The 16,459-nt window shown below is 37.2% G+C and overlaps 3 protein-coding genes across 3 annotated transcripts; 2 read left to right on the plus strand and 1 right to left on the minus strand.

Moving 5' to 3' along the window:
• Nucleotides 1–873: 873 nt before the first annotated feature.
• nherf4b (NHERF family PDZ scaffold protein 4b) lies at nucleotides 874–6,789 on the plus strand (the record flags this gene model as incomplete). Its single annotated transcript, XM_079416271.1, has 10 exons — nucleotides 874–887; nucleotides 1,171–1,235; nucleotides 1,743–1,954; nucleotides 2,077–2,278; nucleotides 2,376–2,512; nucleotides 3,175–3,379; nucleotides 3,476–3,672; nucleotides 5,442–5,666; nucleotides 5,969–6,193; nucleotides 6,346–6,789. The coding sequence occupies 10 exons, from the start codon at nucleotides 874–876 to the stop codon at nucleotides 6,418–6,420; spliced, it is 1,557 nt and encodes a 518-aa protein (XP_079272397.1). The 3' UTR covers nucleotides 6,421–6,789.
• A 5,140-nt stretch (nucleotides 6,790–11,929) lies between these two features.
• atp5l (ATP synthase, H+ transporting, mitochondrial F0 complex, subunit g) lies at nucleotides 11,930–14,046 on the plus strand. The gene is made up of 3 exons (XM_079416174.1): nucleotides 11,930–12,487; nucleotides 12,899–13,059; nucleotides 13,837–14,046. The coding sequence occupies exons 1-3, from the start codon at nucleotides 12,436–12,438 to the stop codon at nucleotides 13,933–13,935; spliced, it is 312 nt and encodes a 103-aa protein (XP_079272300.1). The 5' UTR covers nucleotides 11,930–12,435; the 3' UTR covers nucleotides 13,936–14,046.
• A 471-nt stretch (nucleotides 14,047–14,517) lies between these two features.
• Nucleotides 14,518–15,807, minus strand: ift22 (intraflagellar transport 22 homolog (Chlamydomonas); the record flags this gene model as incomplete). Its single annotated transcript, XM_079416272.1, has 7 exons — nucleotides 14,518–14,666; nucleotides 14,819–15,021; nucleotides 15,113–15,202; nucleotides 15,311–15,345; nucleotides 15,518–15,565; nucleotides 15,643–15,682; nucleotides 15,776–15,807. 7 exons carry the CDS (start codon nucleotides 15,805–15,807, stop codon nucleotides 14,518–14,520), a joined length of 597 nt encoding a protein of 198 aa, XP_079272398.1.
• Between the last annotated feature and the right edge of the window lie 652 nt (nucleotides 15,808–16,459).

The raw sequence follows: 16,459 nt of genomic DNA on the forward strand, positions 1-16,459 counted from the left end.
CATTGTAAAATTGAAAGAGGAAAAAGGCTTGAGGTTATTTGAGTGGAATTTATGCAAAAACATAGTAGCTGTTACCTGCATGGTCATGGATAATCCTAAATTAATTTTATGTTTTTTAAATTTTATTGATTTAATTTGTATTTTTTCATTTCATTTCATTTTATTTTGGAGTGAAAAGAAAATGCTTTGACTATTAAGTTAATAGTAAATCACGATGACTCCATCAGTGGTTGAATGTTTATGTGAACTCAAGGCCGTGGGCTCTGTTCATTTATTGAGGACAAAATACAGCTATACAGTCTCTATGGTATCATTTCTTTGTATTTATTACATTTCTAGTGTTTAAAATTGACCTAAGTAATGTGTAAAATTGACTTAAGAGCTAAGTAATGTGCTGAATGTGGTGACGTGATTCATCTTGCCATTCTTGACACGCTGTACCTCAATATAAAGCTGTGATTGTCAACAATTAAAAAAAAATCCTTAGTTGATTGGCAATAGATAGCAGCCTGCGTATTGCCAACAAGGCAATCATCCAAAGCATATTTTACTAAGCTGTTAAATCCAAGAATATCAAATGAAGTCAAACACTATTTTGATTCGTTTTGGCTAACAAACATCACATGTTCTCACTATGGATGACCAATCTAAAGTATAAAGGGAAGTCAGAGCAGATGAGCTATAGCCACATTTTCTGAGTCAAGATGTGTTTGTGAAATCCCGAGGTTAAATGTAATCTTTAAAGCAAAATGACTGATCTTGAATCTTTGCTTTTATCCAGGAATTTGAGGTGTGTTTGGCTTCGCTGTGAGGTCATCAGCATTTCATGTTCTTCTATCTTTCATTACTTTAGTTGCAGTGCTATGAGACGCCATGGAGCTGACAGAGTAAGTAATGTTTTTATGACTCGTGTCCCTTCACAGACACACAACCACACGGACTGTAGCTTTTGACTTTGTGCTTTCTGCTTTGATAAGCGTGCTCATGGAGGGACACACCTTGCCTTATGGCTTCATCTGAGTGTATTATCTAAAAAAGTGTCAGTGAAGTACCAGTGTGGAGGCATTATTGACTTGTTTATGGTAGTGCACTGGATCACATTGCCTGTTGTGTACAGAACTTATCAGAGGGCATACACTAAATCATTAGCCTGTTCTTATGTTCACTAAGGAGGTTTACCTTCAGTCCCAAGGAGGGAATAGACAATCCAGCCATGGTGACTGCAGATGATACAGGTTAGTGTGTTTTTTTTGTTATTAATAGTGTTAGCTGCTATGTTGCTATTAAGGATTAAATTTTTTTTACTCATACCACAAAGGAAGTTTTTTTACACCAAGGTTTCCCAAGATGGATTTCGTAAACCCCCGGGGGTTCATGAGGGAACTACAGGGGGTTCGTGAGAGGATGAAAACTAATAATTAATTTAATCATAAAAAAATAAAGAAATCAAATAAATACATAATTAAAATAAAGTAAAAAATAAAAATATATATTTACATGTATTTACATGTCATGTGGCCATTAACCAACATTAGAGAACCACAAACATGTTGTTAAATTATTAAAATATTAACTTAAAATCTCATGGTAAATATTTTAGATCCAAGAGATTTGGCTAACAAAAACGTTTGGGGATCCCTAGTCTATATAGCATAGGATTATTATATTATCAGAGTAACAAATAGATTATAGTATACCGTAAAGTGTACAGTTTGTCATTTAAATCTGGTTTTGTCTGACAGAGGCTGTGTCAAAGCCCTCGCTACGTGTGTGTGTGCTGAAGAAGGAAGAAGGAGAAACCTTTGGCTTCCGTCTGCGTGTGGAAAGAGGGCAGCAGGGTCACATAATTAGACAGCTGGATTCACTGGGAGTGGCAGAGAGGAGTGGGCTCAAGGATGGGGACCGCCTGCTTGAAGTCAATGAGATGTTTGTTGACTATGTGGAACACATGGAGGTGAGAGGTCATGACTTTTATTTTGCAACTACTGTATGTTTTTTACTGTACAAGCTCTAAGCATTTGTTTTTTGTGTCAAGCTTTTTAACGGAGTGTTTTATTGTGTTTTTTTCGCTCCCAGGTGGCACACAGGATTCAGGTGAGTGGATCACACTTATGCTTCCTGGTGTTAGATGAAAAGGCCTACGAGCAGGCTGTGTCTGAGGGTTGTGACCTTAGAGAGCTGGCTACAGCTAGTCGTGGGGAAGGATGGAGGCCTCCTCGTCTCTGCCACATCACGAGAGATGCACCTGGCCTGGGCCTCAACATACAGCCAGTGGAAGGTAGAAATGCAGTAATTTAATATATACATATAAAAAAATTTAAAATCAGCCCTTTCTGTAATGCCGTTACAGAAATACTCTCCTATCTGTGATGTAGGTGAGAAAGGCAAATTCACAGTAAGCCCAGTGAAAGGAGGTGCTGCAGAGAGAGCAGGAGTGAAGAGAGGGGACCGGCTGATTTGGATAGATGGTGCCATGGTCTCTGAACTCACACACTCTGCCATCAGCAGAATGGTAAACATGGACTTGCTTTAGATAAATGTAAAAAATATCCTGTTAAATTTATGGTGAAAAACGGCAGATGTGGTTGACAGAATATAGTGACAATGCTTCAGATATTACAGGATAGCATATTGTTACCTGTATGTTGTTCATATTTCATTAAGTCATATAATGTTAATATGCAATTGTATAATCTAAAAATCTGCTTTTTATCTTAAAATGTACTAATAACCACCATTATAGAATTTTTAGATATTTTGACAAAAATACTAAGTAAGATAAGCCATTTTTTTTGCATGTAAACAAAAACTTTTTTTTATTTTGGATGCAATTAATCATGATTAATCATTTGACAGCACTACAATAAACATTAACTAAATAAAAGAAAATGTAACAAAAACACCATAATGTATGTTACTGTTTACAAAAAGAAATAAAAAAAACATTAAATAATCATCATGTGTTGTGTCACTCAGTGACATCTGGGAATGTCCTTTTACTACATTTTACATTATTTTACAGTAAAATTACATAATGCAGTATTAAACCATTTACAGTTTTTCACTCACAATTAACTCATTAACAGTCTGCAGTGACAAACTTATGTCATGAGTAGCATTTAGATCTTTTATGGTGTTATGGTGTACTTTCATCTCAAGTGATGCTATTCCCAGGTGAAGAAGTGCAAGAATCACATGACAATGCTGTTGATAGACAGTGACAGTGAGAAGAGTTATGCCCGTAGGAAAATACCTATTCTCCCAGCCATGGCTGATGCAGAGACCATGCCATATCGACCTCGCAGACTGCATCTGGTGCTTGGGCCAGAAGGGTACGGCTTCCTGCTCAAGCAGGAGAAGACTGGAACAGGACACAGTGGTGAGAGGCAGTCACACTCTTTGACATGCACTCATACTCTGGCATACAGCCACACAAATGAATTGCAGACTGTATATTTATGTTTGGTTTATACAGTCCACATGGTGGGAGAGGTGGATAAGGGCAGCCCAGCTGAACTGGGAAGTGTTAAAGAAGGTGAGATGCTTCTTGATGTGAATGGAGAGTCCACAGAGTCACTAAGTCATAATCAAGTTGTCAGCAAAATCAGACAGAGTGGACAGCAGGTCACCCTCACGACTATGCCACCTCATGGCCAAGACTTCTACACTAAGGTAAATATACAGAGTGAGCACATAAATACTAATACTGGGATGATTCTTCAGTTAAGGCACTTCTTGAAATTCATTTCTCAAATGTTAAGAAAAAATTATTACTGGAATTAAGATCTGATTATGGACTTGATCAACCAAAGTGAATATTAATATACACCCCCTGACAAAAGTCTTGTCGCCTATCCAAGTTGTAGGAACAACAAATAATAACTTGACTTCTAGTTGATCATTTGATAATTTCTGTCCTAATTAAATAATTAAACATCAAGGCATGATAAGATTTTATTTTGGTAAAATAAATGTAATCTAGAGGCCTTTGCCTTTCATATAAGCCACTTCTGATTCCAAATGATCAACTAGAAGTCAATTATTTGTTGTTCCTACAACTTGGATAGGCGACAAGACTTTTGTCAGGGGGTGTAGTGTGTGATGATGTGGATATGCGATATTGTGTCTGATGGTAATTCAATTTTTCTGCTTTTGGAGAAAAAAGCCTGGATTTTTCTCAAATTTAGCAGTCATTGCAACTTTACTTAAAAAAATTTAAAAAAGAAAGTTCTTAAATTCTAACCCAACTGGTAATGACACTTAAAAAAAAATATATATATATATATATATATATTGTTCTTTAAGATGCTTGGTGCTACAGTATGTTCACGACAGCAGTATTGGTTATAACAGTCCTTTGTTATAGAAAAACTCAAATTGTATACAAATACATGAAAATATATATATTTTTTAAATGATTAAAAATCCCTATGATCTGAACTTATGATACTATTAAAAAATATATAAATGAAATTAAAGAAACGTATTGAAAACTTTTAAAGATAATACAATTTTAGCCGATATCCGATATGCCGATATTTTAAACTAATTTTGCCCGATACTGATACCCACATATTTCCCTTTATTTGGAAACAACACCAAGTCTCTCCTGTGCAGAAATTATAAGCAAAATATAAAAAATTTTGGTTAGTTTTTAACAAGAACTTATTTGTTAGAATTAAATAAACAATAATGAAGGTTTTTTGACAGTACATTGAAGTTTTGAAAATAACTATAAATAAACTATATACCAATCGCTGCATATTTCCTCCAGAAAGATACAGTGTTACCCCTAACATTTTATTTTAAGATTTAACTTTTGTAGATGGTCTAAAGCAAAAGAGTTGTAAAAATTCTGAAAATCTTTTAGAGCTTCTGATTTGTTTAAAAAAATAAAACATATAACACATTAATGGGGGACCTGGGGAGGCTGTCACTGCTGCCGCTGCACGTGCTATTATGGTTTACTCTATCACACACCAAATGCGTGCTTTAACAGATTAAATGCAGCGATCCAAAAGAGTGAATCTAATCATCATTCAGACAAAACTTTACTTCAAGAATGAGCCACACTGCTGACGTTATCTAATCACTAGCACACCCTGAGCACATGCAAGTTAACGTATTCCTCTTATCGTCAAGACATATCTACATATTTTTTCATATTGGGCCGATGCCGATATTTAAAGCCATTATCGGCCGATTCTGATATCTGTCCGATAATATTGTGCATCCCTCTAATAAAATCTATCCTATACTAATTAAACTGATATTTATGTTTTTTTTAAGTTCCCCTAACTGAAAAAAATCACAATTAGACAGACTGATAATTCAATAAAAGGAAGAATTTATCAGCAAATCTTCATACTTTTCCTTATGCCTGTTTGTCTAATTGTCTGTTTGTCTAATTGTCTGTTAAACTTCATATTATTTATCCTCAGTTGGGCCTCTCTCCCTTGCTGTTCTGTGTGGATTATACATCTGGTAAACCCGAGGAGCAAAAGCAAACCCCAGTGATGCTGAAGCCTGCAGTGCCCCCTGTTGAGCCTCAGGAGGACGTGCAGATCAATCCTAATGTAAGATGTTGTATTCTGGAGAGGGGCTCTGCCAGTTTTGGCTTCAACTTGGGCTGCGTCCAACAGAAACCTGGCACCTTCATCAGCCAGGTACAATGAAGCCCATTCACTGCCAAATCAGTCTTTAGACGATACTGACTTCAGAGGTTAGGACTGAACAGAAATGTTCCAGACTCAATCATTGGTGGGGATTCTTCACAGAACCTTGGAAAATCAGCCCTAAGCCACATAGTGAAATATATAGCCTAATATTCAGGGTGTCATCTGTTCGAAATTATAGAACACTATTGATAATGCTTAGATACACTATAAGTAAAATATACATTGTTTAAAGTAAATATGAATAACAAACCTTTATTTTATTATGACAGTAAATTACTTTACATTTTTAGGTAGCAGCAGAAGGCCCAGGAGAGATGTCAGGGCTGCTTCAGGGTGATGTGGTGGTGGAGGTAAATGGACAGAATGTGGAGAAAGAGTCTGTGGAGGATGTCATCTTACATGTGAAGAGAGGAGGAGACACTCTTTCTTTACTAGTAGTAGATCCGAAAGGTTATGACTGGCTGAAGAAAAATGGGCAGCCAATCATTGTGAACAAACTAGCATCTATCTCTGAGGTATGCGATAATATACAGTATATCTATCCTAGTACTGATTAACTGCATTAAGTGTGATTAAACCACACACACCAAAAGTTTTCAAAACTCATAAGCAAAAACATCATTCATCACGTGCACTTTATTTATATAAGTTCATGAATTTGTTACAGGTGGAGGAAAATGTTTCAAGTGTTACTGAACCACCAACACTGCAGACTGATGACTTGTCTGATGACAGCACTTAATCCACCTAGTTATAGTGTGGATGACCATTAAAACATTCTTCCTGACCGTGTCAATGAGATCAGTACTTGGAGAATGATGTTTAAATAGAGTTTCACTGGGTAGCTAATTTCTCTGACCTGTACATTTTGCAGTTTTTACTGTATGAAATTGCCTTGGGCACAATCCTTTGCACAATTCATAATCATTCAGAGTGCTGTGAATACAGTATGTGTTTAAGATATGTTTCTGGATGTAAAAATACAGTATGCATAGCAAGATATTTGTATGTACTTTAAGATGTGTTCACCGTGTGTTTTGCCTATAACTACCATTTCAGCATTGTGACATTTTGATCCTAAATGCACCCCCCCCAAATAAGCTAATATTACAAATGAAAAACAATGTGTGGTAAATAAATGTCTCTGATTCATCATGAATGATATTTCAGGAAAATATATTTGTGTTATTGTTGTCCTAAATTGATAATAAATAAATAATTACACTATTTGCCTTTACAAGGCTAATAAATGGAAGATAATATAGCCCTTTATCAAAGAGTATAGAAGATGAAGTTGTATACGGCAGGTGAGATGCCGGGCAGCGGACAAGGAGCACGAGTCGATCGCTAGGGCAGATGAGGTCTTTCGAGAAGTTAGTTTTCAAACAATTTGAGAAAAGGAGGGTGATATTTGCTACATTGTTTTAAAACCTTAGGAAGGGCCTGTTGTGCAGTCATAGAGGAAGATTCTGAGGAATTGATAATGGAGGATAGGGAAGGATTTATGGAGGTATATTTGGGGAAAAATAAAAAAAATTCAAAACGTAAGAAATCTAAGGATCAAGAGGATAGCGAAGATATGATGGAATCGACACAGGATAAAACAAAAAGACAAAAGACAATCAAGAAATTATAAGAGAGCAAACTGTACAAAATGCTAAGGAGAATGGATTTAAAGTTATGCTGACATTTGAAAAGACTACAGGAAAACAAGGACTGTCCAAGGCGATCGATAATATCATTGGATCAGTTGTTTTGGCTAAATGTTTGGGACAAGGGTGAGTTTTGATCATAGTGAAAGATATTGGGCAAAAAAATTACACACAAACTACACAAGATAAAAGAAATGAACGGAGAAAAGATAACATCCAAAGAGATTGGAGTAGGAAAGGTGAGAAGACTGTATAAGACAAAGGAAGGACAACCACAGGAAAGTTTGAGTGTCTTGTTGATTTGAAGGGAAAATGCCTGAAAAGGTACAATTGGAATATATTAGTTACCCAGTAAGAGTGTATGTCCCAATGCCATTGAGATATTTTAAATGTCAACGAATTGGACATGTGGCTGCAGTGTGTCAGGGGAAGGTAAGATGTGTAAAATGTGGTGAGCATGATTATGATAAATGCACAGAGGTGAATGGATTAAAATGCTGTAACTGTGGAGGTTCTCACAGTGCAGCATATGGAGGATGTGAGGTACAAATTAAAGCAAGAGAAGTCCAAAAATACAAGGCTGAGCATAAAGTCACTTATGCTGAAGCAGTGAAGGTCTGCAAAAGTAAGGAGGACAGGAGGGAAGAAATGAAGGATAATCTCAATCAAGACTCAAGGAACATAAAAATGGGGAAAACTATGGAATCAGAATGTAAACATCAGTGTGCTATAAAAGAAAATCCTCTAATAATGACTAAAGAGAACTTTCTAGCCTTTATTGTTAAGGTAATTAATGTCACTGCTACGTTGCCAAGCAGATCGGCCAAGATTAAAACCATTCTAGAAGCTGCATTAGAATTCCTAGGGATCTCTGGGATTTCAGTAAGCGCAATACATGAAATTCTAACTAGAGCAACAACAGTAGAAGCTTCCCAGGTATCTGAGTAGATTAATGGTGATAAACGTAATGCAGTGGAATGGAAGGAGCCTTGTAGCAAATGGTCAACAATTCAAATTTTTTTTATATAAACCAAGTGTAATTTGTGTTCAAGAGTCCTGGCTTAAGCCAAATCTGCAATTTGTACCAGGATATAAATCTGTTCGGAAGGATAGAGTTGGGAAACAAGGGGGATGGGTGATAACTTTTATAAAAGAAGGAACTATATAGGCTATAGGGAATTAATTGAGGTTAAGGATATAGAATGTGTTGTGGTTATTTTACAGAAGAATCAATTGTAATATATATATTTTTATAATCCATGTAAGAAGATTTCATTAAATTTGTTTGAAAAGATTAGGAAAGAAACAAAGGAATTATGGTGTGGTGATTTTAATGCCCATAATTGGTTATGGGGGAGTAAAAATACAGATTATAATGGGGAAGTAATAGAACAGTTCATGGATGATAGATCAATAGTATGTTTAAACATAGGAGAAGGAACTAGGTATAATTTAACAGAGAATACGGTATCAAGTATAGATTTAACATTAATATCAAATGGAATGGCTGAATTATGTGAATGGAAATTAAATAGTGTGACGAGTCGGCTGCCTCCCCCGTCCATCATCACCACCCCGTCCCGTATTCGCCGCCCTTCACCAGGCTCCCGACGGGAGTGGGTGTGTGAGAGAGGAGGGGCGCTGAACACGCAGGGCTGGCGGCGTGTGATGAGGCGCACCTGACGTGAATGGAGCCTCATCACCGCCGCCGTTTAAACTCCGAGCGCGCCTCTCCTCGGGAGACCGGTCTCTTCCCCGTGCATGCACGCTGGTGTCCTCGTGGGTCCAGGAAAGGGGGCGTAGAGGGAACTACCGGCCGCCGTCAGAGACGCGAGCGGCCGGACCCGCAGTCCGGCCGACACTGCACCCGCGATACGGCCGTCGGGCAAGGACGCCGGGCCGTGGAATCCCGTCGAGCACCCGGGGATGAAGGAGTTGGACGAAGCCGCCACAGAAGCCGCCGTCACCCGCGCCCCGGGACCTCCAGACGGGAGCGCGTGCGGCCGCCGGACTCCGCCCCTTACCTGGACCCTTCCCTCCTGAACACTGCCCTCCTTCACGAGCCCCGCAGCACAACGAGGACACCAGATCCCTGTTTATTTTAGACACTTTTCCCCCTTTGGACACTTTATTTTAATATATCGTTTAATAAAAACCTCTCCGAGGCTTGACGCCACGCCCACTGTGTCTGTCGTTGGCTCCTCCCGCCACAATAGCGAGAAAACAGTTGGAAGTGATCATTTTCCAATTATTATTTTTTTTTAAATAAATGTAAATAGTAAATCGGAATGTTTTCTGAAAAATAATTTATGAGAAGGCAGATTGGAATTCATTTAGCAAGCATTGTGAAACAAATAAATATATAGTGGTAGAAGATTCAGTAGAAACATTCTGTGACTCAGTTACGGATCTAATAATGGAAACTGAAATTGCAGATCAGAAAAACAAAAATATTCCATGGTGGAAGGAAGAGTGCGGTAAACCAATTAAAGAAAGAAATAAGGCATTTAAACAACTCAGGGAATATATGAGTATGAGTAATTTGGTGGAGTATAAGAAAGCAAGAGCTAATACAAGAAGAAGAATTAAGAATGCCAAGAGAGAAGGATGGAGAGAATTTTGTTCTACCATAGGAAAAGATACATAAAATATGGAATATAAGGAATATGAGTGGAAAAGGAAAGAAGTCAACTCAAATAACAGTTTTAATTGAAGAAGATAAAGTTGCAGTAATAGATATAAATAAAGCAAACATGTTAGGTGAGGTTTTAAAAGAGCGCATAGAATAGAATTGGGAGAAGAATATGAGTTAAGGAAAAGAGATATTTTAGACAAAAATCCAGATATAATGATGAAAAGAAATAAGAATAATAGCTGTATGAATGCAGAGTTTACAATTACAGAACTGAAAGCAGCATTACAAAAATGTGCCAATACTGCTCCTGGGGTTGACAGGGTAAGTTGTGTAATGATAAAGCATTTGTCAGATAGTATATTATTAATGATACTTAAATTGTATAATAAAATATGGACAGAAGGAATTATTCCAAAAATATGGAAGCAAGCTGTAGTAATCCCTATTGTAAAGCCAGGTAAGAATCCAACAAACCCAGGAAGTTATCATCCAATTGCTCTGACTTCAAACTTATGTAAATTAATGGAAAAGATCATAGTTCATATAGACTATCTTATGAACTAGAGAAAAAGGGTAAATTAAGTAAGTATCAATGTGGATTCAGAGGTAAAAGATCAACAATGGATGCATTAATCAAGGTCAGTAATGAAGTAGAGAAGGCAGTAACTATGAAATAAATTATGGCTGTAGTGTATTTTGATATAGAAAAAGCGTATCACACGGTATGGAGAGAAGGGAGCTCTTAGAATATGCTTAGGAGCAACTAAAACAACACCAGTCAATACATTATTAGGAGAGGTGAATGAAATGCCATTGAGATTAAGGAGAGTTAAATTGTCTCTGGTATTTTGGACATCAAGAGTTACACTGGAGAACGTATAACAATTAAAGATGTTTTAAATAATTGTTGGGAATACTTAAATAGTAAAGGGAGAGGATATGGATGGAAGATAAACCAGTTAGCAGAGAAATATCAGATTGCAAATATTGAATGTAGTGTGTCACCTGTATGGGGAGAGGTTCCGATATGGATAATCCCTGAGGTCAAAATTGATTTAGAGATGTTAGATAGGAAACGGGAATGGGAGGAAATGGGTATGGTTAAATATCATGTACATCCAGGAAAGATTCTATGCAAGTATGCACATCTATACTGATGGATCTAAAGACCCAAGAACAGGGATTACAGGAATAGGACTGTATATTCCAGAGTTTAAAATATCAATATCTAAACGATTAACATCTAAATTGTCAATATATACTGTTGAAATGGTCGCGATTAGGATTTGCATGGGTAGAGGAGGTAAAACCAGACAGAGTAGTGATATGCTCTGACTCTGCTTCTGTTTTAATATATTTACTCATCATTCTTCTAGAGAAGATCTGATTATTTTCATTATTATGGCGAATACAAAGGAAAGGAGTGGTAGTTGGATTCTGCTGGGTGCCAGCGCATGTAGGAGTAGCTGGTAATGAATATGCTGACGAATTAGCAAAAAATGCTTTAAAAAGGGAAGAAATAGATTTTAATGTTCCTTTAAGTAAAGGTGAAGTTAAATCTATCATTAAGGAAAATATTATTAAAGACTGGCAGGGAAAATGGAATACATCATTTATATAATATTAAAGTGGTAGAAATAGAAAAGAAGAGGTCATTACTAGGAGACTTGGACACTCAGGATTGAACGCATCGCTGTTTGTAACTGGAGTTCATGAGACTGGTTTATGTGAGAATTGTGGGGAGAAAGAAACAGTGGAGCATGTGAGATATATGATTGTAAAAGGTATGATGAGGAAAGAAAGGAATTAATATCATATTAATCAAGGTAAATAAGGATTTGGCATATTTGTTAGGCTACGATTTAGATAAAGAATACTAATAGAATACATATATACTACTGGATTAAGTGAAAGGATTTAATATAGGATAAGGATGCTCTGGTATATTCCAGATTTTAGGGTCCAATCTGGAGGAGCTGCGCCAGATGGGACTTTGGGAGATGGAATGGGATGGATGGAGCATCAAATAATCATACAGCCTATAATATATGAATGGATGTGACAAAGAGGCACGAGCAAAAACAAGGAAAAACTGATTATAAATAAATCATGACTGCATAACAGCAAAGGTAATTGGCGACATGCAAAAAGAAGTTGTATACAGAAATTTAGCATTAGCAGTTGCACTTAGTCGGTCGCGTTATGCCGCCCTTATTTATGTGAAAAGTGTTAGGGAAAAAAAAGAAAAACAATCAGTTTTTATTTTATAAACAGCATTTTTGTTCAACGTTATTACATGGTGGCAATATAGATGCTATAGTTTTAATAAAGGCTATATAGACGACATCCTCGAATTTTCTGTCAGGCGTATAATCCGCCTCCTCAATTGAAGGGTCCTTCGCTGGAGGTGACATTCGGGACCCGGTTTGTGAAGAGAAGCGGCGAATAAACCTTCACAGTCACAGACATCATGGCCCAGGCGGTACAGAAACTTGTGGCTAAAGTGCCAACGTTGGTCGGCGGTAAGAATAATCACCTTTTACTTAAGCTATAGAAGGTTTATTTTGAGTTGCATGCTTCTGGTTTCCGCAGCTGTTAGAACAGGCCGCGTAAATGAGAAAAACAAAAATTCACTACAGACAGTAAGTCTGGTAATACGCTGACTTTTCGTGCAAACAAATGACCTACAATTGTGTTAGCTAATGTCCAGGTGCTCTACTCCGTTTATAGCTGTCACAATTCATTCTGAACGCGCTCTACAGCAGTTTTGCTCAGGTTGACAGTCGCCCAGTGTCGGCGAGTGAAGATGCATTCAGGGAAAATATTTACGTTGTACCTATGGCCTTGGCTTTGTGAAGTTTCCTTTATAAATGTAAACGAGACATATATTTTGTGTGTTTTCCTTGAACAACGTTTATAATGATATATTGCAGCCGCTGTGAACTACTCCAAGCCCCGGTTAGCTACATTCTGGTATTACGCCCGTGTGGAGCTGGTGCCTCCTACCCCTGCCGAGATCCCCAAGGCCATCAGCGGCGTCCAGGATCTCCTCAAGGGCTTCCAGTCTGGACGGCTCGGTCAGACCACAGTGAGGGTTAGTATGGATGCTTTAAATTCTGGTTTGGATTTCAAATTGATGTTTTGAGATCTGACAATGTTGGCACAAAATAACTGCTGAAATGTATTATCCAAAAAACATCTGGGCAGAGGCATTATCTGTCTTGTCATTTTTCAAATATTCTTAAAATTGTGCACAATGCATATGCTAGTATTAGCCACCATGTTTACAAAAATTCAAATTGTCATTCACATCCTCAAGCTGTTCCAAACTTGTATGAATTTTTCACATTGAACACAAAAGATATTGTGAAGAATGTTGGTAGCCAAACAGTTCTTTGTAAGTCAGTAGCTACCATCAATTTTTTGGTTACCAACATTCTTCACAATATAATCTTTTGTGTTCAGCATAAGAAAGAAACTCGTATCGGTTTGGAACAAGTGGAGGGTGAGTAAATGAATAATTTTTGGGTGAACTATCCCTTTAACATTTGAATTAAATTGCAACATGCAAATATTTTAGGAAAAAAGTGCTCTAAACCTTTTCCTTTAAACATTTTAAATAAAACATGGAAGCCAGTACACTCTCTGCAGTTCAAGCATAGCACTTTTTCTAATATTTTCTAGTAAATAAAAGCTTGATTAAGCTCTTATCAGCCTGTGTCTGTTCGTTTATTGAACTGAAGATGCACTTCATTATCAGAAAGTGAGGTTTAAATTGTACATTTAATTATTGTTTGGCAAATTTGATTATTAGTTGTTCCAAGAATATTTATGTAATGTCTCATCACTTTTTTTTTTAAATTTGTCCCAGGATGCTCTGAGGAACGGACTCGTTGCCACTGAGGTTCTGATGTGGTTCTACATCGGCGAGATCATTGGGAAGAGAGGCCTTATTGGCTATGATGTATAAATGTGGACTGTCCTGTTTGCTTGTTCTTTGCTGAGCTTTGTCTGTTTTCTTTATCAGATTCTTGGAATCCAGGAACTTAATAAATGAATATTATTAAAGAAAGAACAGCTTTCATGCTTCTTTAATTCCAGTTTTAATGACATGTCAGTGAGTGTACCTGGGAGAATGTTACAATATTGTTAAAATTAGTCTGATAGATGGAGTTCATGGATATACACGTCAAGTCACCTTTATTTATATAGCGCTTTTAACAATGTAAATTGTGTCAAAGCAACTGCACAATATCAAAAAAGGAAAATAGTGTGTCAATAATGTAAAATGAAAAGATTTCAGTTAGAGGCATTTCATTATTGAATTCAATGATGTCATCACCCAGCTCAGTTTAAATACTGTTTTTGCAATCAGGTCGACGATCCATAATCCAGGTCCTTTAAAATCTCTCCTTTTGTGTTGAGTGAAACCATCTGAAAAATTTGTTTTACTAGGTCAAAGTGATTTTAATGCTGATGTGGGGGAAAAATACAAAAGCTGAAAGAAAATGCATGTGCATATATTAAGTGCGATATAGGTTTATATACAAAATTATGTAATAATTGACATTTCTTCTCGCTCCTGATTTTCTGATAGCATCTGCATAACATTTCCCAAGTATTTGTGAAACTCCCGTCGGACATCTTCAGGCTCTTCCTCAAGGTTTGAGTGAATGAGCAGCAACTTGTTTAACTGTGGGGCTACACAGAGGATAAGTTAATTAGGTTTAAAAATAACTAATCATATGTAACTTAAAGAAACTTCCTTTTCATTAAGTTTTAAACCAAAACGTCAATAAAAGCACCTTACAATGATCTGATGCATCTAATGCTGTAGTGAGAGGGTAAGTTACCTAATTGTGGACGGGTAGTGTCAGACCCGCTCCCTGGATTATGATGTGCTATGAGCAGATATTGGGTCTCTTGTAGACCCTGTGAGAAGATGATTGTAGAGTACCAGGTCTCTACTTCCTTGAGATGACTGGGGACATCTGGGTTAAACACAATAACTACTCCATTGGAGTCTTTCATCAAAGCTGGCCAGCATGATTCAAACCTGTGCACATTCAATACTGAATTAATTTACTTGGGAAGAAATAGGAATTAATTGACAACTTAAGTTTGGGGTCTACATTTGGTCAACTTACTTGAAATCACCCGCACAATCCCATAGTTCCACTTCACATGCTGAATTTTTGTTGCCTTTTGATAAATTGTGTGATTCAAACTCAAATATCCTAAACACGGAAAAATGTCATATTTGAATAGACAAAAATAAAACTTTTGGCCAGGCAGCAAACATGTATAGCCTACTTGTTGCAACAATATCTTTAAAATCAACCCACCTTACTCCTTGTGTGGGGCTGTAGTCAGTTTCCGACTGTTAGGGGAAGTCGTGGCCTAATGGTTAGAGAGTTGGACTCGTAATCCAAAGGTTGCGGGTTCGAGTCTCGGGTGTGTGTTCACTGCTGTGTGTGTGCACTATGGATGGGTTAAATGCAGAGCACGAATTCCGAGTATGGGTCACCATACTTGGCCGTATGTCACTTCACTGTTTCTGTTGTGTCAGATACAAAATTGGCCAATGCTGTTTTCCCACACTATCAACATGAAATGTGAAAATCAGTGATATACACAAATAAATAAAGATACACATACATACCATTAAACGATTTACCTCGCTAGGTCCAATTAATAATATTTTCATCTTGAACGTACTGAAGTATAGAGAGAATAAGGCAAGGGAGGGACTTTTGACTAAAGACCTATTTTTTCTAACCTAGCTAGCGAGCTAGCTACTAAAATGTAACCTGTCACAACCTCTTATGGGGGGACCTGCCATTAAACCCGCCTATTATAAACGTTCTAATATGAGCATTATGTAATTCATGAAATGGCAGAAATGTAAAGGCCACAAATATAAATACTGGACGAAATTCAATGAATTTAATTCAAGCCATTTTGGTTTATGAAACCAACATATGTAGTATTGAGGTTGTCCTCCTAAACATGATCCTAAAGGGATTTCTAAGAAGTTGTATCTCCTATAGCCACACGAGGACACCAGTCATCTACTAATAATAACAGCCATGAAAGAAGCAATCTGTCCACAGCAGGTTATCTTTAAAAAAAGGTGTGTACAAAAAACACGCCAAGGTGAAAAGCAGAAAGCAGGTTTACCAACTAAACCGGTAAGCAGGGTCATCACTAGTGGGGGGGAAAGGGTGACAGAGTGCATAGGGCCCAGAGGTCTGGGGGCCACGATTTATAAGAGATAAACAGAGCAAATCGCTTGATCCATTCAGATGTGACACAGAATTGTTATACAGTCGTGTGATATGAGAACATTAAATGTTCTGTAGTGATGCTGAACAACAATGAGGTATAAACGCCAATAGATTTGTCAATTTAGCACCATAGTAATTTAACTTGAAGTTAACACTACAAATAGCCTCTGTGTTTGCAGAAATGTATTTATCATAAATATTACTGTT

The sequence above is a fragment of the Barbus barbus genome (genome assembly GCF_936440315.1).
Source record: "Barbus barbus genome assembly, chromosome: 5".
Lineage (NCBI taxonomy): Eukaryota > Metazoa > Chordata > Actinopteri > Cypriniformes > Cyprinidae > Barbus > Barbus barbus.

Excerpts from the sequence above, each read along its gene's own strand:
- atp5l (XM_079416174.1), top strand. The coding sequence starts at position 12,436 with ATGGCCCAGGCGGTACAGAAACTTGTGGCTAAAGTGCCAACGTTGGTC. Across the intron at positions 12,488-12,898 it reads AGTGCCAACGTTGGTCGGCG|CCGCTGTGAACTACTCCAAG; the intron begins GTAAGAATAATC and ends GATATATTGCAG. Across the intron at positions 13,060-13,836 it reads TCGGTCAGACCACAGTGAGG|GATGCTCTGAGGAACGGACT; the intron begins GTTAGTATGGAT and ends AATTTGTCCCAG.